At 39.4% G+C, this 25854-nt stretch overlaps 1 protein-coding gene across 2 annotated transcripts in view; it reads left to right on the forward strand.

The window, feature by feature from the left end:
* Positions 1–25854, forward strand: part of TRPA1 (transient receptor potential cation channel subfamily A member 1) — a 51228-nt gene that overhangs the window by 16699 nt on the left and 8675 nt on the right. For both annotated transcript variants that reach the window (XM_047783762.1, XM_047783763.1), the window contains exons 8-21: positions 2415–2463; positions 4641–4740; positions 6093–6193; positions 7161–7330; positions 7417–7581; positions 9340–9454; positions 10371–10537; positions 13770–13863; positions 17735–17794; positions 18571–18669; positions 20638–20708; positions 21515–21677; positions 22497–22586; positions 24687–24856. In XM_047783762.1, the coding sequence (XP_047639718.1) occupies positions 2415–2463; positions 4641–4740; positions 6093–6193; positions 7161–7330; positions 7417–7581; positions 9340–9454; positions 10371–10537; positions 13770–13863; positions 17735–17794; positions 18571–18669; positions 20638–20708; positions 21515–21677; positions 22497–22586; positions 24687–24856 (1614 nt within the window). The remainder of the gene's footprint in view (positions 1–2414; positions 2464–4640; positions 4741–6092; positions 6194–7160; positions 7331–7416; positions 7582–9339; positions 9455–10370; positions 10538–13769; positions 13864–17734; positions 17795–18570; positions 18670–20637; positions 20709–21514; positions 21678–22496; positions 22587–24686; positions 24857–25854) is intronic.

Consider the following 25854-nt stretch of genomic DNA (forward strand, 5'->3'; position numbering starts at 1 on the left):
TGTCTGTCTGTCTGTCTCTCTCTCTCTCTCTCTCACACACACACACACACACACACACACCTGCAATCCTCAAATGACAGAAAAGAGCTGAGATAGTCTCACTAGATAACTGGACCAAGAAACCCACCATATCCCTTGAAGAAAAAGAAATTCTAGCACCTGACACAAGATCTGGCTCTACTGGGAAGATGAGGTATGAATGTGCACATTAGCAAAACAAAATTAGGGCTTTAATATACAAATGTGCATAAGAAGGAATGATTTTAGGATTACAGACCCAACTACCTGACCAAAGAATCTATCCTTAGCTGAGAGATCAGCTGGACATATTCAACTTGGTTTGGCCGAAGATTTCTGGAGCCATTTCGGTCCAATTCTGATGAACCTGATACTGATCTGTGAATATCCTGGAATACCCTTCTAATAGCCAGTGAATTTATCTTGAGTTTATCTTTAGCTTCAAAGGAAAGTTTATTCTTTAGGCTACCATTGCTTTGAATACAGTAGTGCAAAGATCTCAGCGGTCTGCAGCCCACGAGTAGCAAAGCTCTCGACTGAAAAGATATAGAATGAGTGAATCAAATAAATATTATTATTTATTTCCTAAAATTACCAAATACATTTAATATAATTTATAATGCAACCTCTTGTGAATTGGGGATGAAAACTGGCAAGCTGAGTCTGAGATTCATACACAGAAGGTTAAGAAAAGCTCAGATAATCATGAATAGGAATGAAGAAACAAGATTTCCAGTAGGAAACATAAATTTTTAAATCATTAGTGTTGCATTTGTTATGGTGATGCTTTTATACAGCCTTATGGCTGGTTATGAGATGGTACCAACTGACTTCAATTCTCCCCATCATTTTTTTGGCTTCATAAAACTTTAGGAAAACCAACACTGCTTGTTAACTTTTGCCAAAAAGGGGGCATGTTGAACCCTGCAGATGAATTTTATGCGCACCTTGCATGCAACTGTTGTTATTCTTCATAGTTACAAGGGTAACAGTCAGTTCCTTAGTCTTTTATTTTAAGCTCTCAGAACAGATTTCACTCTTCACTTCAGAACTTCATGATGATTTTACATAGAGAAAGTAGGAAAGATGAAGAAGAGGAGTTCCCATTATGGCTCAGTGGTTAACAAAGCCGACTAGGAACCATGAGGTTTCGGGTTCGATCCCTGGCCTTGCTCAGTGGGTTAAGGATCCGGAGTTGCCGTGAGCTGTGGTGTAGGTTGCAGATGCTGCTCGGATCCCGCGTTGCTGTGGCTCTGGTGTAGGCTGGCAGCTACAGCTCTGATTTGACCCCTAGCCTGGGAACTTCCATATGCCTCAGGAGCGGCCCTAGAAATGGCAAAAAAAAAAGACCAAAAAAAAAAAAAGATGAAAATCTTTTGATGTATTTGATCTTTCTCTATTATTCTTTGAAAAGTTACCCTAATCAGAATCAGTTATAGATTTTGAAAGGTTATTAATTCTTTAGTATTTTATCATGGGGAGTTTCCGTCGTGGCGGAGTTCCCATCATTGCTCAGTGGTTAACGAATCCGACTAGGAACCATGAGGTTGCGGGTTCGGTCCCTGCCCTTGCTCAGTGGGTTAAGGATCTGGCATTGCCATGAGCTGTGGTGTAGGTTGCAGACTCGGCTCAGATCCTGCGTTGCTGTGGCTCTGGTGTAGGCCTGTGGCTATAGCTCTGATTCGACCCCTAGCCTGGGAACCTCCATATGCAGCGGGAGCGGCCCAAGAAATCGCAAAAAAAAAATAGTATTTTATCATGTTACTTTTCATTTTCACGTTTTTTTTTTACTAGAGTTGATTTATAATGTTGCGCCTGATTTCTGCTGTACAGCAAAGTGACCCAGTGATACATATGTATACATTCTTTTCCTCATATTATCTTCCATCATGTTCTGTCCCAAGAGACTGGATAATAATTACCTGTGCTGTACAGTAGGACCTCATTGCTCATCCATTCTTTTTTTTTTTTTTTTTGTCTTTTTGCCATTTCTTGGGCCGCTCCTGCAGCACATGGAGGCTAGGGGTCTAATCAGAGCTGTAGCCACCAGCCTATGCCAGAGCCACAGCAACGCAAGATCCGAGCCGCCTCTGCAACCTACACCACAGGTCATGGCAACGCCGGATCGTTAACCCACTGAGCAAGGGCAGGACCGAACCTACCACCTCATGGTTCCTAGTCGGATTCGTTAACCACTGCTCCACGACGGGAACTCCTGCTCATCCATTCTAAATGTAATTGTTTGCATCTGCTAACCCCAAACTCCCAGTCCATCCCACTCCCTCCCCCTTATCATGTTATTAAGTGATTTTTAAGTCCACATTCTGAACATAGTAACTTTATTTTATATATTTATATTAGTTGTTCCTTATATGCTTATAATTCTCTTTTTGCAGAGCCTCATTATTTGATCACCATGAACTAGCAGACTACTTAATTTCAATGGTAACTATTCCATTGACATATTGATTTTTTATTACCATTTACAGCTGAAAAATCACATAATTACAAACTATGAATTTTTTAAAAAAGCCAAATTTTAATTTCTTGCAAAAAGCCTACGAAAAGGTGCTTAATACATTTGCAAAAAATTGTATCTGAGGTGACGAATGTTCAGTAACCTTACTGTGATAATCATTATGTGATATGTCAAATTATTATGCCATACACTTTAAGCTTGCATAGTCCTGTATGTCAGTTATACCTCAATAGAATCAGAGGGGGAAAAAGATGATTGCTACCTTCACAATATTCACAAATAGAGTGCATTTTGTTTGACTGTATATATTGGCCAAACCTCATTTCCAGGAAGCGGGAAGTACCAGAGTGTACTTTTAGTGTGGGGAGTGGGTAGCTCCATGGCAAGGAAAGCTCTTCCATGAACTGGTCTCAAGAGACCGTCAGGCTTGGCGCTCTGCTGACCCTTCTTCAGCACAAGTGGCTTTGAGGTGGAAGCAGGACAGGAAGCACACGTGACCTTCACCTCCCATTATAATCCTCTATCCCAGCTGCCTCAGGTGCCAGTTCTCAAACAATGAAAAATGAAGAATTAGAGTTCCTGTTGTGGCGCAGTGGTTAATGAATCCAACTAGGAACCATGAGGTCGCGGGCCTTGCTCAGTGGGTTAAGGATCCAGTGTTGCCATGAGCTGTGGTGTAGGTTGCAGACGCGGCTTGGATCCCACATTGCTGTAGCTGTAGCGTAGACCAGCGGCTACAGCTCCAATTAGACCCCTAGCCTGGGAACCTCCATATGCCACGGGAGCAGCCCAAGAAATGGCAAAAAGAAAGGAAAAAAAAAGAAAGAAAAATGAAGAATTAAAAATATTGTCCAAGGTTTGTTACAAGTGAAAGCATAAGATCTTTTTCACCCTTAGAAGTGGCATCAATTGGCTTCTGAATTAAATTTTAGTAAGCCCTTTGCCCAGATGAGTCTATAAAGTCTATGTATTTATTCGAGCCCCACCATATCAGTAACGAATGTTGTCCCACTTATAGTATTTCACATGTATTTGTTGTCAATAGCAACTATTGAAATTGTCATATTTACATAGAAGAATCCTGGGAAGACTCATTATATACCATAGTTTTGTCATGCACGGTTTCCTGCAAATGCAGCCATCTCTTCACCTGGCAAGAAGACTGTGGCAGGACCTCACTGACCACCACCATGCTCTGAAAGGGATACTGCTGCCATGGTCATCTGTATTCAGTGGATCCCAAAAGAGCAGGGTCATGTCTATAATTGGGGTTTAAGCTACGTTTATCACACTGTCCAAAAGATAGAATTCTTTGCATGAACTCTTAAAAAGCTTTTGTTTCTTGTCCCAGCAAATATTATAACTATAGCATGTAACAGTAAATATTGACTTAGTCATTAAAATATATATCTATGAGATGTGAGTTGTTAAATGAAAATTCTCTTAAATATTTGGTGAAAATGTTACTTTAGAATTAGAATGATTTCAATTCAATGATTTCAGCTCATCAATTTCAGATGAAGTAGTTTTTTAAAAGTAGGTAGTTTCTCTTTTTATTAAGTTATAGTTGACATACATCCTTATGTTTGTTTCAAGTGTACAGCATAGTGATTCAATATTTGTGTACATTGAAAAATGATCACCACAGCAAATCTAGCTACCATCTGTCACCATTCAAGCTTACGAAAATTTTTTTTTCCTGTGATGAGAGCTCCCAGGACCCACTGTCTTGGCGATGGAAGTGAACAATTTCTTGTGAATGCATTAGAATTACAAGCACAATAAACTAAGATTTTTTTTATCATCCATATTTAAAAATCTTTTTAGTGGGAACTAAACTAGTACTAGAGATCAAAATTTTTATTTTTATGATTTCAGCAATAAGATAGATCTATTGCCAGATCTCAGTCAACAGATAACATGTAGAAGAATTTTTGTTGTTGAAGTTATAAAAGAATGCCTTGATTTTTTTCCCCTTTGATTCATATATTGTATGCCTTATAGGGAAATTCAAGAAATTATATGCTTGAGTGCTGACCATATTTTGGACACTGTATCCTAATGAATACACAACTTATAGATTGTAATGGAAGCTGATTTGCCTGTTCATAAGCTCTTTATTAAATGACTTGTTTTATTTTAGGGAGCAGATATTGATAGCACAGATTCTGAAGGACGTTCTCCACTTATCTTAGCCACCGCTTCCGCTTCCTGGAATATTGTCAATTTGCTTCTCTCTAAAGGTACGAAGATGGGCTGAGCCAGGCCTTTAGACTACTACTTAGTGTGGTCAAACATTTAGTATCCATTTATTGTGAGCCAGGCTTTGGGCCAGGTGCTGTGAATACAAAGATAAATGGAATACTTCCCAGGTCTTGGGTGATTTTCAGCAAGTAGGGAGCAGTACTTGAAAAGATCATGTAAGAACAATAATAGGGAGTTCTTCTGTGGCACGAGGGGTAAGGATCTGGCATTGTCATAGTGGCTTGGGTTGCTTCTGTGGTACGAGTTTGATCCTTGGTCCGGGAATATCCCCATGCTGCAGGTGCGGCCAAAAAAAAAAAAAAAAAAAAGGAGCATTAATAGATAACATTTTTAAGGGAATTATACTCCAGGCATTTTGCTGGACATTTTATCTACATTCTCTCAGTCAATCAATCCTACATGATGTAGGTACTGTAACATCCCATTTTAGATACTAACCCACTATGATAACAAAGAAAAGTTACCCATTCCTCTTCTCTTTTGATCTATCTCTTTATATTTATATTGCCTGTTTAAAATGTGAGACCTCATATATTAATTATTGTTATAAATCACACATTCTCCATCCCCTTACACACCTACGCACACCATAAGGTAAATACATTAAAAATATGTTTAGTTTTCTTACCTAAATAAAGATTTTTGTAATTTAAGGATTGGCAGGGTTTTTCTTTTTCTTTTTCTTTTTTTTTGTCTTTTTAGGGCCACACATGCAGCATATGGAAGTTCCCAGGCTAGGGGTAAAATCAGAGCTGCCATGACGAGCCTATACCACAGCCACAGCAATATAGGATCTGAGCTGCATCTGTGACCTACACCACAGCTCTTGGTAACGCTGGTTCCTGAACCCACTGAGCGAAGCCAGGGATCTAACCTGCATCCTCATGGACGCTAGTCAGATTCATTTCTGCTGAGCCACGATGGGAACTCCAAGTTTTAAGTCAAAAATCTTTTTTTTTCCTTAAATCAAAAATCCACCTTAGGAGTTCCCGTCGTGGCGCAGTGGTTAACGAATCTGACTAGGAACCATGAGGTTGCGGGTTCGGTCCCTGCCCTTGCTCAGTGGGTTAACGATCCGGCGTTGCCAGTGAGCTGTGGTGTAGGTTGCAGACGCGGCTCGGATCCCGTGTTGCTGTGGCTCTGGCGTAGGCTGGTGGCTACAGCTCCGATTCGACCCCTAGCCTGGGAACCTCCATATGCTGCGGGAGCGGCCCAAGAAATAGCAACAACAACAACAACAACAAAAAAGACAAAAAGACAAAAAAAAATCCACCTTAGGCCATGCTTTAAATAAATAAATAGATGTTATATTTATGTTGTTCTTTTTTAGGTGCCCGTGTAGGCATAAAAGATCATCTTGGACGTAATTTTTTGCATTTGACTGTACAACAACCGTATGGATTAAAAAATTTGCGACCTGAGTTTTTGCAGGTAATACATATATGTAGATTTCCATAAACTGAGTTAGATTGAGAGTAAAGTGATTTTGTTTATTATGATTTTTATTATTTTGAAGGCTGATTCTGGAATTTAAAATTTGTTTTTAAGTGAAGATGCTATATTTGAATATTTATTTACAATTGATAATAAATTACATTGGGATAAGTTTTCCAAGTTATACATGGTTGCCATATATCCTCCTTTATAATAAATTGACTTTCCTTCACTCTGACCTATTACAAATTGCATATCAATGGAAAAGCCAACTACATGAGTGAATTAGCCACACTCCATCATCATTAAGAAAAACTACTCAACATGCTTGTTGACAGGCTGAAAACATTATTTCCATATTTATATTTGCTAATGCTTATTGAATGATTATTAGGTGTATCTGAAGTGCATCTTATTTTTGTAATAAACAGTTTTAATGTAGTCAGTGTCTTAGATAAAGAATCAAAAATATATATTTGAATGTTTAAAAAATAAAATGTTTCTAGATTAAGCTGCTCATTTGCTGTTGCTTTTTATTTAATATACATATAAAAGATAAAGTGACCCTAATTCTAACACCTCATCCCTTTTGCCTAACAGAATACATTAGCATGAAGCTATTAAGTGTTAGGGGTTAAGTTTAAGGTTAAGTTAAGGGCTAAAGTGTTAAGTGAAGGGAGGGATGAGGGGGTTGTCTCAAGGTCAAAGACATTTGGAAAGCACTGGGTTAAAAGTGTTCAATGCACTTCCTACTCTTAGTTTCTCAGAATCTTAATATGGTAATGTGCATTAGAGACAGACAGGGCCTGCACCATCACCCATATTTATTTTATTCAGATACCCTTTAGGGTGTTTACATTTCTACCCTCAAGGTGTACATATTGGCCCTTGGAAAATATGTTTGAGAAACATTGTATTAGCATTGTAGCAGAGTTCCATTTAGAATACGAATTTTTTCCCCTAGATGCAACATATTAAAGAGCTGGTGATGGATGAAGACAATGACGGGTCCACACCTCTACACTACGCGTGTAGACAAGGGGTCCCCGTCTCTGTAAATAACTTACTTGACTTCAATGTGTCCATTCATTCCAAAAACAAAGATAAGAAATCACCCCTGCATTTTGCAGCCAGGTAAGGGTCAGTTTCAGTGACATACCAGCATGTCTCCTTTCCGTTTAATATTTGCTTTGAAAATAGGAAACGTATTTTTTTTCAAGCTATGGGCGTATCAATACTTGTCAGAGGCTCTTGCAAGACATGAGTGACACGAGACTTTTGAATGAAGGTGACCTTCACGGAATGACTCCTCTGCACCTGGCTGCAAAAAACGGGCATGATAAAGTGGTTCAACTTCTTCTGAAGAAAGGTGCATTATTTCTCAGGTGAGGTTATACATATATATTTATATATCCTTTGTTATTAGCCATTTTTAGGCTGTTTTTCTATTTTATTTTTAATTATGATATTTAACTTTCTATCTCATTAAGTATTTTTACCCATCTTACTTAATACTGAAAACAGGTATGACTTCTCAAATTTTGAAAGGGAAGTCAGTGTTATTCCCGATGACAAATGAAAACATTGAGGTTTATAGGGTTGATGCCCTTATTCAAGGTCACAGATTAAATGGCTTTGTGTGGAGGTGTTTCTAGAACCTTCAAAATAGAACTCCTCTTATTTTCTTTCGTCATGTTGTCATCTGCCTATGCAGATATAAAGCTGTGCCCAGACACACCACACACATTGAAGACTCTACTTTTTCAGTCAATCTGATGAATGATGGACATAAAATGCTCCCTTTAAATTACAACATGAGACAAAAACTTCCTGAACTTCATTATACTTATAGGAAATCTGGCACAAGGAACAAAACCAGATTGAAATAATTAAGTATAATAAAAGGTGGCACCTTAAATGACATCTTTGTAAAAAAAAAAGAAAAAAGAAAAAAGAAAGAAAAAGAAAACCCAGAAAAGTTTTACAGAGTTAATTTCTAATTTCAAGCAGAGCTAATTTCTAATTTCAGCAAGGTGGTAGCAAAAAACTCATTAGGCTAACATTTAAAAACACATTTCTCTATCAGAGTACTGATCCCAGCCAAGCAGTGATGCAGCTGAGAAGTGAACGAGTGGACCCAGGCCTGATCGGTGTTGCCTAATTACATCATAACCAAAATAGCGAGGTGGCTTTTACACCCTAAAACAGTTGCTCACTGGCCCTGAAATTAATTTGTGATGGGATACCACACCTTTTTTCTAGCTTGGAAAAAAGTCAAACCTTCACTGTACTTACAGCTTGAACTGCTGTGACAAAGGACAAACATTTTCTAAAGCATCATCGAAAGCACAAGAGGAAAGAACTCTTCAGACCTGAACTCTTAATGTGTTTATATGCTTTTATTTATTAATTTCCCTTTGATTTTACTGAGATATAATTGACACTGTAACATGTACAGCATAGTTATTCAACTTTCATGCATCATGGAAAGATTACCACTGTAAGTTTAATGAATATCTACTTTCATACAGATACAAAAAAAAAGGAAAAAAATTCTTTCCTTGTGATGAGAACTCAGGATTTATTCTGGTTTGTTTGTTTGTTTGTTTGTTTTGTCTTTTTAGGGCTGCACCTGAGGCATATGGAGGATCCAAGCCTAGGGGTCAAATCAGAGCTGTAGTCACTGGCCTACACCACAGCCATAGCAATGCCAGATCCGAGCTGTGTCTGTGACCTATACTACAGCTCATGGCAATGCCGGATCCTTAACACACTGAGAGAGGCCAGGGATAGAACCTGCGTCGTCAGATTCATTTCCACTGAGCCACGATGGGAACTCCAGGATTTACTCTGTTAACTTTCATTTAAAACATTACAGCCATGGTACTTACATATATCATGTAATTTACATCCTTTATTTATCTAATAACCGGGAGCTTGTACCTTTTAACTGGCTTTATCCAAATAGGCTTGAAATTAGCTCATCTTTTATAAATATATAGGACATTATTTAGTGGCTGGAACTCAGCCATCTCAGATTTGCATTTGTTCTTGGTCTCCAGACCCACCTTTCAAATGGGTGGCACCCCTCCCACTTGCATCTGTTCAGTGAATGTACACGTTTTTTCTTAACTCTTGACCAGTGACCACAATGGCTGGACTGCTCTGCATCATGCCTCCTTGGGAGGGTACACTCAGACCATGAAGGTCATTCTTGACACTAATATGAAGTGCACAGATCGGCTAGATGACGAAGGGGTACGTACTGTGTTCCTCACACCCACCCCAAATCTTGGCATAGAAGAAACTCCCAATATTGCAAGAAACCTCCTTGGCCACCCTCTTCCTTTCCTTGCCCCATTCATAGCCTTTCACTGGGTTCTTACTACACAGACACTTAATGAGTTGAAGGGGAACAGAATAAGGAGACGATACCAAGGGGTGGGTGGGTTCAGTCTCGCGGAGGCCTGTCCACAGCCCCATGGGGATGGGGGATAAAACTTTGACCATTCTTTGGTGAACTGAGGGAAATGAAAAAGGTGGGGGTTAAGTTTTCCCTAAAACGAAGTGTATTTGACTCAAAAAGATTTCCTTTATTCTGCTATGATGTTCTTTCTCCCTTTTTGGAGAGAGTATTGAAATGCACATTCTTCCATAAAGTGATGGAGATAGATTGTCATTGCTTTTCAAACTGTCTTTATGTGACCAAACTAAAGAGTAACAACCTTACAGAAATCTGTGATTTAAAAAAAAAGACATGACAAGCCTGTGAAAACTTAGACTCTGGAAACCACTTCTCTACTAGATGATTAATCTCCCAGAAGTCTTTTCCTCTTTTTTTCATCCCAGCATCCTTACCCAGAAAGCTTGTATTTTGTCCTGATGGAATAGCCCCACTTCAAGAAATAAGCAAAACAAACCACTTGGAATTCATATATGCACACACAGACACTGCCCTCTCCTCACCCCCACCCATACACAACTTGTACCATAAACTTGTTATCTTGAAGCTTGATTCCAAACACCAGTTTTACATTGTATGTATTTGGTCTTAGATGGTTAGTTTCGTCAATAATCTCTTTTAAGCCGTTCAACAGTGAAACAAAACAGTAAAATAGCCAAAGGATGGGTAGCCATTGTCACCAAATGTTCCGTGTTCTCTTTTCCCCAAAAGAACACTGCACTTCACTTTGCGGCAAGGGAGGGCCATGCCAAAGCTGTCGCCTTGCTCCTGAGCTACGACGCCAACATCATCCTGAACAAGCAGCGGGCCTCCTTCCTGCACGTGGCAATTCACAATAAGCGAAAGGAGGTGGTTCTCACCACCATCCGGAACAAAAGGTACGTGGCCAGCCCTCCCACCATCCTTTGGTGTCCTCTGGCATCAGAGGTTATTCAAACCCAAAAGGAGGCAGAAAGAGAAAAAGAATAAAGGTGTCAGCTGTCAATCAACATTTTATTTTTCCCTTTCTCTTTCTTTTAAATGGAGGCATAGTGGCTGTACTATATTATATAAATTTCAGGTGTGCAACATAGTAATTCATAATTTGTGAAGTTTATATTCCAGTTATTGTCATTATAAAATATTTGTGGAGTTCCCATTGTGGCTCAGCGGGTTAAGAACCAGAAGTAATGCAGTGCGACCTACACCACTGCTCACAGCAAGGGATCAAACCCACGTCCTCATGGATACTAGTCAGGTTCATTACCACTGAGCTACAAAGGGAACTCCTATATGTTTCTTTTTAGATGTAGGCTATATTCCCTTTGTTGTACAATACATCCTTGTAGTTTATTTAGTTGATGCATAGTAGCTTGTACCTCTTTAATTCCCTACCCTTATCTTGCCCCTCCTCCCTCCCTTTTCCCCACTGGTAACCACTAGTCTGTTCTCTATATCTGTGAATCTCTTTCACTTTTGCTATATTCACTAGTTTATTTTTTAGATCCCACATCTAAGTGCTATCATGCAGTGCTTATGTTTCTCTGTCTGACTTATTTCACTTAGGATAACACCCTCCAAGTCTATCCATGTTGTCGCAAATGACAAAATTCCATTCTTTTTCATGACTGAGTAGTATTCCTGTGTGTGTGTGTGTGTGTGTGTGTGTGTGTGTGTGTGTGTGTGTGTGTGTGTATCACATCCTCTTTATCCATTCATCTGTTGATGGACTCTCAGGTTGCTTCCATATCTTGGTAATTGTAAATAATGCTACTATGAACATTGGGATACACATGTCTTTTCATGTTAGTGTTTTTGTTTTCTTTGGATATATTTCCAGGAGTGGAATTGCTGGGTCATATCTATTTTTACTCTTTGAGGAGCCTCCATGCTGTTTTCCACATTGGCTGCACCAATTTACATTCCCACCAACAGTGTACAAAAATAACATTCGTAATTTGTGTTCTTTTTGATAATAGCCATTCTGACACATATGAGGTGATATTCTCATTGTGGTTTTGATTTGCATTTCTCTGATAATTACCAATGTTGAGCATCTTTTTAAGTGCCTGATGGCTATCTGCACACCTTCTTTGGGAAAATGTCTATAGAGGTCTTATGTCCAGGTTGTTTTTTTGATGTTGAGTTGTATGAGATGTTTATATGTGCTTATCAGTCATATCATTTGCAAATGTTTTCTCCCATTCAATAGATTATCTTTTTGTTTTGTTGCTGGTTTCCTTGGCTGTGCAAATGCTTTTGTTTCATTAGGTTCCATTTCTTTATTTTTGCTTTTATTCCCTTTGCTTTAGGAGACAGATCCAAAAAGCCAATCAGTATTTTAGGAGTTCCCATTGTGGCCCAGTGGGTTAAAAATCCCACTGCAGTGGCTTGGGTTGCCGTGGAGGTGTGAGTTTGATTCTCAGCCCAGAGTAGTGGGTTAAAGGACATGGTGTTGCTATACCTATGACATAGGTCGAAACTGTGGCCCAGATACAATCCCTGGCCTGGGAACTTCTGTATGCCACTGTATTGCCATAAAATTTAAAAACAATTTTTTAATGCTAATTGTTTAAATATAATTTTTAACGAACTCTTTGGGTGACAACAGACATGTTGCTTAACCTCTCTGATCTTGCATTTGCACTTCTAAATCATGGGAGCACAGACCACCTTCATAGCACTCTTGTGAGGCTCACAGGGTTCAGACATGGATAGTGTATGGCACCATGGCCATTGTCAGGCAAACTCTGCCCTGCACTACCTGGACTTAGCTGACACTCCCCTGGCAACAGAAACCCCCCAAACTGGATGTTGGTGAAAATATTCCTTAGGGCAAATCCGTGTTTTTACCAGTACCATCATATGAAATTTCTTTTAACATGTAATCTTTTATGGTAGTGGGGTTTTTTGTTTTTTGTTTTTTTTGTCTTTTTAGGGCCACTCCCGCAGCATGTGGAGGTTCTCAGGCTAGGGGTCTAATTGGAGCCGTAGCCACTGGCCTATGCCAGAGCCACAGCAACGCGGGATCTGAGCTGCGTCTGCAGTCTACACCACAGCTCATGGCAACACTGGATCCTTAACCCACTGAGCAAGGCCAGGAATCGAACCCGCAACCTCATGGTTCCTAGTCGGATTCGTTAACCACTGTGCCACGACAGGAACTCCGGTAGTGGGTTTTTAAACCATACTCTAAGGAGTTTTAATGATGAAGTTGGAGGGTAGTTTGCCACTGTCTCAAACATAAACTAGTGCATGTAATTGCAGATAGAGATGCACAAGGGCCCAGTGTCACCCAGGAGTGGACACCGTGGTGAACAGTGTCTTATCTGAGCAGACCAGACCCGTGCCTGGGAGCATGGGCAGTCTCCAGACCCCCTGCCTGTCATTCCTTGGAAACACTAGTCAACGCAAGTGTGTAGCCCCAAGTTTTTTTTTTTGAATGTGCATATACTCTAGATGGAGTTTACTGAAAGGGTTAACAGAACATTTGGGTAGTTTTGAGAATGAGCCTCCTGTTACAAAGATAGGATCTTGGCCATAAGTGGGCTCTTTTTACTTCTTGTCGTAGATTTATTTCACTCTTGGCATCATAAATACCTTCTTATCCTGTCCAATGGGACAGCCATAAGAAAGGGGCAAATCTGCACTATTCTGTCATGACCTATGGATATGAATGTATTGGATACATGCTATTTTATAGTTTAATTAGTTTAACTCAATACATGATGTATACCTGGGTGAAAGTATCATGTTAAGTATCATGTGCCCAGCACTGTGTTGCTGTTGTTTTTATGTGAACGTGAGAAGCTCTACCTAGCATGACCAGATCTGAAAATACAATCCATTTCATGACTTCAGGAGGAAAATGAGGTAAAAACCTGCCTTCTTGAGAAGGCACTTGGATAGAGACAGAACAGTGATTATAGCCGTCATCTTGGAATTTTCCTACATTTCTAATTCCCATGAATGGACGAAGACTCTCTTGGATTGATCCTGGTTCACATATTGATTACACCGGAATTAATTCAGTTTCTCCTAAAGATGTAATCTTGAATTTGAACTAGTAGCTTTGTTGTTGAGCAGATCAGAGGATTAAGAATTGTATTTTATTATTATTATTTTTTATAGATGGGAAGAATGTCTGATGACGTTTAGTCATTATTCTCCAAGCAATAGATGTCCAGTCATGGAAATGGTAGAATATCTGCCTGAATGCATGAAAGTAAGCTCTCAAAACAAAACTTCTTCTGTGTACATGCTTGACATATAATAAAATGTGAGGATTTAGTGTTGTAATCACAACCTAAATCCTAGTACTTTTTGTCTTTAAATAAAGTTGCTTCTAGTTTTATATAGATTTTAAGGGAATTTAGCCAACAAGTATTTGAGAAGGACCTAACTTTGATTAAAAAATCCTATCAGTGTTTATGTGCAATATAGGAAAATATGTCAAAGAGATCTTTTCTTCAAACAATCCAAAGCTAGAGCAGAAACCACTAGATGGGGGTGAGGGGGGCTGGGCGAGGGGAGTGGCATGTATATTATTGTTTCCAATTTGCATTTATTAGTTGTGAACATTTAAAAGCAAGATGCTTCCCTTAAAGATGCAGATGTTTAACTTCCCATAAAAATCAGGAGTATGAGAAAAAAATATATATATATGTGTGTGTGTATGACTGGGTCATTATGCTGTACAACAGAAATTGATACAACACTATAAATAAACTATATTCTAATTAAAAGAAAAATCAGGAGATCACGGAGTTCCCGTCGTGGCGCAGTGGTTCATGAATCCGACTAGGAACCATGAGGTTGCGGGTTTGAGCCCTGGCCTTGCTCAGTGGGTTAATGATCCGGCGTTGCCATGAGCTGTGGTATAGATTGCAGATGTGGCTTGGGTCTGGCATTGCTGTGGCTCTGGCGTAGGCCAGTGGCTACAGCTCCAATTAGACCCCTGGCCTGGGAACCTCCGTATGCCTCAGGAGCAGCTCAAGAACAGGCAAAAGGACAAGACAAAAAAAAAAAAAAAATCAGGAGATCTGGTGATAGGCAGGAATCCTGGGGCTGAGTGGCAGCTGCCTCCTTTAGTTGGGGGAAGTGCTCTCTCATTTGACAGACCCCAGCTCTTCCTTTTGGATCCTCAGCTCTCATGCCCAGTGTTGGCTGTCATGTCTTCTCTTTCCTGTGCAATTCCTTTCCTTGCAGTAGAGAAAGATGTTCTCTCTCTATGCCCCTGCCCAGACTGTGAAGATAAAAACCAGCACAAGGAGAGCCAATATTTCAAGAACAGTGGGAAGGAGCTCTTAGTTCATTAGCCACAGTTCATTCATTGCCACTACTTGCCCGGCTTCTGTGGGCCTCTGAATGTGTGGCTGTGCTGGATGAAACACACACCCAGCACATGACTGGATGCCAAGTCCAAGTCAAATACGCATGAACGGTTGGGCACGTGGGTGTTGAAGGATGCAGATAAAAGACCTCCTGGGAAAGCTGGGATTTGAGGATTGAGACAGATATAGAACAATCGAAAAAAGGAATGAATTCAAATGTCATGTAGAGGGGAAAATATATTCAAATCCTGGAGGAGGCAGTGAGACATAGTGACACAGAGGTTAGGGGGCCAGATTTGCAGCCTGGTGGCCCTGAGGTTGAGTCCTGGGTCTGCCTCTTGCTCTGCTGCTTTAGGTGGGTCATTTCACCTCTCTGCGCATCATTTCTCATTTTCTCTGTTTCTAAAACAGTGATGCTGTTCAGATCTTGCAAGGTGATTACAAAAATTAGAGGTAAAATGTAAAAGCTCTTTGGGATAGTGATTGGCTACTTAACTATCCTACTGCATCCTGCTATTTTCATACTCCTTATGTGGTTATTAGGATGACGACTACTACTACTAATATTTTTATTTACTCATTGAACACTCAGTATGTGCTAAGTGCTTTATGTGCATTTTTTCTTTAGGATGTCTGATGGAAATTGGAGCCAGGCCAGTTCATAGATGAGCATTTTATTTTATTTTTTTCCCACACCTACCTAGAGAGGCAAAAGACCTGTACTCTGAAAACTATAAGACGCTGATGAAAGAAATCAAAGATGACACAAAGAGATGGAAAGATATACCATGCTCTTGGATTGTAAGAATTGAGATCGTCAAAATGACTACGATACTCAAGGCAATCTACCGATTCAATGCAATCCCTATCAAATTACCAATGGCATTTTTCACAGAACTAGAACAAAATATTTTAAAATGTGTTTGGAAACACAAAGGATCTCTAATAGATCAGCATTTTAGGTGCATAGATCTTATCAAAGGGAGTTCCCATTGTGGCTCAGTGGAAATAAACCCAACTAGTATCCATGAGGATGCAGGTGCAATCCCTGACCCCTCTCAGTGGGTTAAGGATCTGGCGTTGCTGTGAGCTGTGGTGTAGGTCACAGACATGGCTCTGATGGTCACAGACATGGCTTGGATCCAGTGTTGCTGTGGCTGTGGTTTAGGCCGGCAGCTCTAGCTCCAATTAGATCACCTAGCCTGGGAACTTCCATATGCTGCACCTGAGGCCCTAAAAAAAAAAGGAAAGAAAGAAAAGAAAAAAAAATCTTGTTAAAGAGCATATAAGTATTCTGGATTGAAAGCGATCTCAGACTTTCTCACTCAGTAATTCCAGTTGTTGGAATCTGTCCTAATGAATAATCAGAAGTATAGACAGGTTTACATGCAGTGCCGTTTCCTGCAGCATAATGGTATCAAATATATGTTAAAAATATTTACATATGGAACATAGAAAGGAAATTATACCAAAATGTTAATAAGAATGATCACAAGTATGGGATTGGTTTTTCATTTCTCCTTCATGTGACTCTGTATTTTCTAGTTAGTTCTAAGGACTTAGTATTATTTTAGTATTGTGAATGTATTTTTAAGTAGGGAGAATTAAGTCTTTTCATTAGCCTTACATCACACATTTGAGTAACTTACACAATCCCTCTCCCACTACATCCCTGTCTCCAGGTGGCAGTGCCTTCACTTTGCCTGTGCTGATTTTAACAACCATGCCTGCCCCTCTGTTTCTACCTTGCACAGCACTACTGACTCGTCTTGGCTTTATTTTTCATGAGGTCTGTTATGATCCCCCAAAACTGCTACCTGGTTACCAACAGAGATTTTCTTGAAATTTTTAAGTCCCTCTGGTGCTTGAGACCAGCCAGGATAGAAGTGCCCTCCCAGCTGGGCTCAGTTCCCTGTTTCTCTCCTCCAGGGTGCTGTCCAGCCCCATGCATCCTGTAGGCAAGGTCAACCAGATGCCTCAGGAACTCCAAGGGGCACACAGATGGGGTCCCCTGAGGCTTTGTGTCCACATCCACAAACATAGCACCCCAGGCCCGAGTGATACAGGAGAGGAGACCTACCTAGGCCATGGGAAGACCTCAGGGCTCAGTTGAAAGATCTTTTTTTTTTTTTCTTTTTGCTATTTCTTTGGGCTGCTCCCGCGGCATATGGAGGTTCCCAGGCTAGGGGTTGAATCAGAGCTGTAGCCACCGGCCTACGCCAGAGCCACAGCAACGCGGGATCTGAGCTGCGTCTGCAACCTACACCACAGCTCACGACAACGCCGGATCGTCAACCCACTGAGCAAGGCCAGGGACCGAACCCGCAACCTCATGGTTCCTAGTCGGATTCGTTAACCACTGCGCCACGACGGGAACTCCTCAGCTGAAAGATCTTGATGAAGGAACAGGAAGTTATCAGTGGAAGATGCTGAGCAGAGGAATCATTCATCATCGATATATTTCTAGGAGCCCAGAAAGACATCGAGTCTTAGAACCATTGGAATATTTCTGTAAATTCAATTTCATTCTCAAGTCTATGATATGTTTCTGAGTTACCTAGTATTTCAAGGTGTGCAGTGGTACTTGTAACACTTTATATTTTAGACTTTGTTCCTGAATGACATAGATTATAGTTTATCTTTGAGGGGCAGGAGCAAAGGGAGGGGAAGGGCTATCTTGGTGGTATTTTAGAAATGGAATCAAATCCTGTTTCTTGTCTAGTCTCTTGATCAATATTTTAGCTGTTTTTTTCTCTCTCAAAGGTACTTTTAGATTTCTGCATGATGCCCTCTACAGAAGACAAGTCCTCCCCAGACTACCACGTAAGATTCTTTTATCATAACAATTTAAAGTTTATTTTATTAAAATTCTTTAAAGAATATTAAAAATGTTACTAGAGTTCTGCAATTTCACAAGATGGTAATTATGTTCATTTGTTCTATTATTGTATTATTGACTCGTGTGAGAGTTTTTCCTTTGTTCTTCAGTTTCTTCCTAATAGTTTATTTTATTTTATTTTTATTTTTAGGGCTGTACCTGCAGCATATGGAAATTCCCAGGTTAAGGGTTGAATTGGAGCTGCAGCTGCAGGCCTACACCACAGGCACAGCCACGGCAACCCTGGATCCGAGCCACATCAGTGACACACGTGGCAGCTTGTGACAATGCCTGATCCTTAACCCCCTGAGCAAGGCCAGAGACCCAGCATGCATCCTCACAGACACTACGTCAGGTTCTTAACCTGCTGAACAACAATGGGAACTCCTCTCCCAATATTTTAATTGTTTGGCATTATTTAGGGGTGTTTCTAGTCTTTTCATTTTCCTGGGTAATATTGCCTAAAGAATGAAATTCTGAAAGATGGAAATGGTCTTTTGAAAATTCATCTTTTTCCATAACTCTGAGTTAAAAAGCAATCAAATAGCCCAGGACATTTATTTTTTGACACGAATATAGAATGACTTGTTTTACTTCTCTTCAGATGAAATGACTTCACTTTCTTTGAATCACTTAATTTTCAGCAGAATATTTGACCTCTTAAGAACTACCTTTGGGGTCTTGGCGAGACTATAACTTTTAAAAATTGTGTCTTCTACAGATTGAGTATAATTTCAGATATCTTCAATGTCCATTAGAATTCACCAAAAAAGTAGCACTTGTACAAGATGTGACATATGAGCCTCTTTCAACCCTCAATGTAAGTCCAGTGTTTTCCTTATCCAGGTAGTTTCTACACGGGTTCTGTAATATTTGGGTTTGATACTTCCAGGAAGGAGCCTAGAGAGAATTGCAGATTTATAATTTTATGTCTATGTCTGCCATGTGGGCTAACTCTTTTTTTTTTTCTTTTTTTACTAAAGAAATAATTTCCTACAATTGCTCTAATTTGGTCCTCTTAAAGTTCTATACTCTTGATTACTTCAGTTCCAACGGTCATGTTAAATTTGCCCAACTCAGAATCCAATAAACCATGGACAACACAGGCTGACCATCAGCATATGCCCCCACCTCCACCCACCTCAATACAGACATACATATTTAAAAGTTTCCAGCAGTCGAAACCACAGCAAAAGGCAGCCAGTGACATTCTACAGTCAGATTCCAAGTTCATCCAACCACTGGGCTCCATGGTAAACTCTTACCTCTCAGAAGCTCTTAGATTCTTCTGGAAGAGGGAACTCAATCTGAAAGCAGGCTCTAAACTCCCAGTTTGGACCCACATGTTTCCCAAGAGACTGGCTCCAAGCCAGCTTTTATTCCAAAGAGTGCTTTTCCATTTCTAGCAGATGAGGCAATGAAAGCCAAGCAGAGGGCTTACTTCGTCTAAGCCAGGGGTCTCAAACTCAAGTAGCTGCAGAGAAAACAGGTACCAAACAGGTGGGCTCCTGTCTGAAAGGACAGCAGCTACTAGTTTCTACAGATTTTTTTTGGCCATGCGGAATGGCAGCCCACATTTGTATAAATGTTGGCTGTACAGAAACTCCTGTGCATGCCAAAGAAAAGGTATTTGAAGGTTGGACTTGCACATTATAGTCAAGGACCTAGGTCTGTTCTAATATAATATAGTCATGGAACCACCTATGACTCTTTCAATTAAAATTAATTACAATGAAGTTAAAATCCATTTCTTCATTTGCGGTAGCCACATTTCAAGCACATGGGAGCCTATGTGGTTTCTAGCTCTCGGGCTAAACAGGTGAGATATAGAACATTTCCAACACTGCGAAAGTTCTATTGGACAGCACTGGTCTAGACCAATGAAGAACTTTCACTTTAAGTGACTTCATTTTCCTACATGGAAGCTTTGGTGTAGACTGTGGTATCAATCATCACCCAAAGTGAAGTCTAGAAGGCTTCCTGAGTACTTGGAGTGTGAAGGAAGCAGGGTCATGTGGATTTTATGCCCATAAGGTTGTCACTGCCAGCTTTATGTTCACATCTTCTCTATGCAAAGCATTTTAACATCTGTATAAAATGCTTCTCTCTAGCTTGTGGTTTAAAAAAATATATATATATATATATTTTTTTTTTTTTCTTTATAGGGCCACACCTGTGGTATATGGAAACTCCTGGGCTAGGGATCGAATCAGAGCTGCAGCTGCTGGCCTATACCACAGCTATACTGGATCTGAGCTGCATCTGTGACCTACACTGCAACTTGCAACAATGCTGGATCCTTAACCCACTGAGCAAGGCCAGGGATCAAACCCACATCCTTATGGATACTAGTTATGTTTTTAATCTGCTGAGCCACAAAGGGAACTCCTTAAAATATTTTATTATTATTATTATTTTGCTTTTTAGGGTAGCCTATGGCATATGGAAGTTCCCAGGCTAGAGGTCAAATAGGATCTGCAGCTGCCACAGCCACAGCAATGTGGAATCCTAGCTACAGTACAGCTCACAGCAATACCAGATCCCACTGAGTGAGGCCAGGGATCAAACCTGCGTCCTCATGGATACTAATCAGGTTTGTTACTGCTGAGCCACAAGGGAAACTCCTAAAATATACTCTTGATATAACTTTTGATTTTTCAAATTTTCTAAAATAACCAGGCATTGTTTTTATCATATCAAAATAAAGTTATAAAACCAGCAAATAAAAAACTTAGTTGATAATAGTTTAATGTGATTGTATTTTTATTGATCTTTCTTTATCTCTCAGGCGATGGTACAGCATAACCGCATAGAGCTTCTAAACCACCCTGTGTGTAAAGAATATTTACTTATGAAATGGTGGGTATTAAGTGATGTTTCTTTTTAACAGTGCCCTTATTAAATTTATTAAATGTCTTCTAAATATTTCTGCTTAGTGGTATCTTAATATTTTATGTTTTATTACTTTTTTATTATAGTTGCTTTACAATGTTGTGCCAATTTCTGCTGTACAGGAAAGTGATATATATATATACACACACACACACATACACATTCCTTTATATTATTTTCCATCATGTTCTATCCCAAGAGATTGGATATAGTTCCCTGTGCTATACGGCAGGACCTCATTGCTTATCCATTCTAAATGTAATGGTTTGCATCCACTAATTCCACACTCCCAGTCCATCCCACTCCCTCTGCCCCACTTTAATGTTTTACATCTTGAAAGTGAAATAAGTCAAAGGCAAATTTTAGAATGAAAATGTTGATATTATTTATCTTTGGCATTAAATGCAATATTTTTTGGTGTGGGAATTGTTATATAAAACATGAAGAAGCAGTCCTGGGTCCCACAGTTTAGTAGACAATGAAGTGACTTGCATATCCCTGGAAGGGCACTGAACTTGAAGTCAGAAGATACGAGCTAAAGTTTCTTCCACTACTTGGTGAGAGATTTTTTTAAGTGAGTCATAATGTCCTGGGAAGTTGCAATTCCTTTTCTAAAAATGAAAAAGGTAAATTCCAAGATCTTCTTGGTTTCAAGGTTCAGTGAATTTACCAAATCCTTTTTTGAGAGAGATTATCACTACTCTTTCTGCAGGTATCTTGAGTAAATATTTGTGCTTGAGATGACTCAGTTGTGGCTTGCCTATGTTTTGTAGGTGGGCTTATGGGTTTAGAGCCCATGTCATGAACTTGGGATCATACTGTCTTGGCCTCCTGCCTATGACCTTTCTTGTGATCAGTATCCGACCAGGTATGGCTTTCAACTCAACTGGAATCATCAATGAAACTAGTGACCATTCAGAAATATTAGACACCAAGGTATTTTCAATTGGTTTTTATATATCGCCTTTTTAATATTAAGGATTTTCAAAATTGTGGTTTTTTTTTCCCATCAGAATACTAACCAGATAATAAATCAGAAGTATCAAGACTTTGATTAATACCAATAGCCCACAGAATTCATATATGGTAGCAGTTCCTCCTAAAATCCTTTGTCAAATGACAGGGAATATAAATAAATAGGTCAATAAGTAAGCTTATAAATTAACCTCGGAGGAACTGACATGTATGAGAGGCTAGCTTGAATGCTGAAGTATAAAACTTTAAAACAGGTATCCAGGGAAGCAGATTTCTGGTTGTCAGGGATTGTGGGGAGAGGAGAGTGATATTAGCAGGGGGACAGAATTTCCATCTGGAGATGATGAAAAAGTCAGGGAACTCGATAGTGGTGATAATTGCGTAACATTATGAATGTACTTAATGCTGCAGAATTGTACGTTTAAAAATGTAAATGTATGTGTAAAAGTGTAAACATCTTTAAATGGCAAATTTTGTTATGTGTATTTTACCTTAGTTTAAAAAAATTATACAGGTCTCCAGATTCGAATTCCTTTAGAATTCCATTGGCAATTTTTGAACCTCTCTTAATAAGGACATTATGAAATACATGTGTTGTTTGTATATTGGCATCATACTAATTTTCTGCTTAAAGCAAAAAAAAAAAAAAAGGATAGAACACAGAAGTGAAACAAAAGAAAAAAGATAAAAATTTAATAGTGAAAACTATGAAGAAGTTTAAATTGTTGTTTTTATTTTATATCCTTCATAACTAACTGTCTTTCACTTTTTTTACTTCAGAATTCATATACTATAAATGTCTGTATGATTTTAGTTTTGTTATCAAGTATATTTGGATATTGCAAAGAAGTGGCCCAGATTTTCCAGCAGGTACATGATACATTTTATATCTTTAAAAGTTGAGAATATTTTAATATGGAGAATGTACATTAATTCCTAAACTATTATTGAAATAATACTTGTCAGAATAAAATCATAGAGCTTGATGAATGTATATATTGGAAATACTAAGAATAAACTCTTCAAAATGTGGAAACTGCATGATTTTAGATACAGCTTCTGGACTAGATGGTGCCTACTTAATTTATCTGAAGAAGAGATGTTTCAGGTTTACTAGTCCATATGGGTCTGCCTGGCTCTAGATGAACTTATGAAAGACTTTTCTGTGTTTTCTTTGATATCTGTTCAATATTTTGCTAACATACAGATTTTGAATTTGAAAATTTTAAGTGTAACTGTTTAGAAGGAACTTATTTGGCCCAAGGATCCATTTCAAATGGATCTTTGAATTCCTTTTCTAATAGGAATGCTTTTCTTTATTGGATAAAATTTCAAGTTATGATGACATCGGGGAACATGCTATAGTATAATTTTAACTTTATACTCTGTTTCTTTAAGTAGGTGAACCAAGTTCAGATCAGACCCAAGGTTTAAGTCAATTATGTGTACTGTAGTTCCTTGATTTGGTTGATAAATGGTGTTGATCATTTCTTTTTTTTTTTTTTGTCTTTTCCAGGGCCATACCCACAGCATATGGAGGTTCCCAGGCTAGGGGTCCAGTTGGAGCTGTAACTGCCAGCCTACACCACAGCTCATGGCAACGCAGAATCCTCAACTCACTGAGAGAGGCCAGGGATTGAACCTGTGTCCCCACTGGTCAGGTTCACTAAGTGCTGAGCCACGATAGGAACTCCTATTATTCTTTTTTGATGTATTTTTGTGTTAATTCTTATAAGTTATATAACTTTTATATAACACCTCATTTTCTGAGTTTACTTTGTTACATAATATGAACACAAGAATATTTGCATTAAAGAATATTGATGATATGGAGTTCCCTGGTGGCCTAATGGTTAAGGATCTGGCATTGTCACTGCTGTGGTGAGGGTGCGATCCCTGGCATGGGAACTTCCACATGCTTCAGGTGTAGCTCCCCCCCAAAAAAAGAATGTTGATGATGATAATAACAGTGATTTGCATTTGTCTGATTTTTATTTTTTTGTCTTTTTTTTAGGGCTGCACCCGTGGCATATGGAGGTTCCCAGGCTAGGGGTCTAATCAGAGCTACAGCTGCCACCCTACACCACAGCCACAGCAATGCCAGATCCTTAATCCACTGAGCAAGGCCAGGGATCGAACCTGCAACCTCATGGTTCCTAGATTCATGGCAGGAATTCCTATTTGTCTGATATTATGCACTGTAGTACTTATATATGTATACTTTCAGTAAGTTGTCACAATTCTGAGAGTATGAAATGATTTAGGGTATATTATTTAATCTCTCTTGTCTTTATTTTTATTTTTTGGCTGCACTGTGTCATATAGAAGTTCCCACGCCAAGGATCAAATCCGAGCCACAGCTTCGACCTACACCACAGCTGCACCAACCACACCAGGTCTTTAACTCACTGCGCTGGGTGTGGGTTACATGATTTCTCTATCAGTTTTGATCTTTGTAGTTTCTTATTGATATTTAAATGACCTGCAGGAAATGTGATGTCCAAAACATGAAATTATTTAAGAATAGGAAATGATGCCAAATCTCTATGGTAATTAAATGTCAGCACCGGTCCCAAACTTCCTTAGAAGCAGGTTTAGTTCATTTGCGTCCTGAGAAATCCACCTGCCTGTCCTTTTACAGTCAGTGAGGAATTACTAAACCAATTTGCAGCCTCCCAGGAGTTTTCTTAAGATGGAGTGGACTTTGGAGGAAAGCCCAAAAGCTTGTACCATTTCCTTGGGCTCCCAAAAATGCCAGGTCTATAGGAGAGGCTGGGGCACCTCTAACACTGATCTGTACCCATGGCTCTGAGTTCAGTCCAGGATGGCAGGATCTGGCTCCTTGGTCTTAAGCTTCTCGCCAACTGCAATGCTGGAAAAATGTTACTGGTTACATATATGTAAAACTATCCATAAGATGCCAGGTCTCAGTCTCTACATGTGCTAACTCTTCATTCTTTTCAACCCTAGAAAAGGAATTACTTTTTTGATAATAGCAATGCACTTGAATGGATTATCTACACAACAAGCATCATTTTTGTGTCACCCTTGTTCATCAGCATACCAGCTTATGTGCAGTGGCAGTGTGGAGCGATTGCTATATACCTCTATTGGATGAACTTCTTGTTGTATCTTCAGAGGTAAAACCAGCTTGAGTGATTTCTTCCTCCTTTCGACATGCTTCATATCAAAACAAGAATTACTCTAATTACCATAAATTTATAGCTGGCTTCTTTCTTTCTTTCTTTCATTTTTTTTTTCTTTTTAGGGCCACAGATGTGACATATGAAAGTTCCCAGGCTGGAGGTCAAACTGGAGCTGGAGCTGCTGGCCTACACCACAGCCACAGCAATGCAGGATCTGAGCTATGTGTGCAACCTACACCACAGCTCACGGCAACACCAGATCCTTAATCCACTGATCGAGGCCAGAGATGAAACTCGTGGCCTCATGGATACTAGTCAGATTCATTTCCACTGCACCCTAACAGGAACTCGTATAACTAACTGGCTTATTTCTTTTTCAATTATTTGAGACTGTGAAGGTATCTTTTATATATTATTAAGAAAAAGGGGAGGGAGATTTGGAGTTCAGAGTGTAGACCAGGATTTCTCAACCTTGGCACTGTTGAAATTTGGAGCTGGATAATTCTTTGTTGTCCGGGGCTGACCTGCACATGGTCAGATATTTAGCAGTGGCCAGCGGTACCTACTAGACACCAGTAGCAATCCCCTCTCTATGATGTGACAACAAAAACAATGTCTTCACACATGTTGCCAAATATCCTCTGGGCTGAAAAATCACCCTGGATCAAGAACCACTGGTCTAGACAAAACTAGATTAAATGTGGGGAGCAAATAGGAATAAAATTATTGGCTACCTGGGTTTTACTCGGTAGTTTGGTAGGCATTTACTTCACATTAAAACATCAAAAGGAAGTGTAGGCATGGGGTATAATAATGATATAAGAGAAGAAGTAAGAGGCCATTAGTGCAGCTAAAAAGAAGAAAAAAAGAACAAGAAGTAAGCCCAACAAATTGAATTCTGGAGTATGGGGGGGGGGTGGCTAAGCCGCTATCTCCCACAATCATTGAAGTGCGTTAAATATGTTATTTCAGTGAGTTCCCATTGTGGCTCA

This window comes from Phacochoerus africanus, chromosome 6 (assembly GCF_016906955.1).
Source record: "Phacochoerus africanus isolate WHEZ1 chromosome 6, ROS_Pafr_v1, whole genome shotgun sequence".
Classification (NCBI taxonomy): domain Eukaryota; kingdom Metazoa; phylum Chordata; class Mammalia; order Artiodactyla; family Suidae; genus Phacochoerus; species Phacochoerus africanus.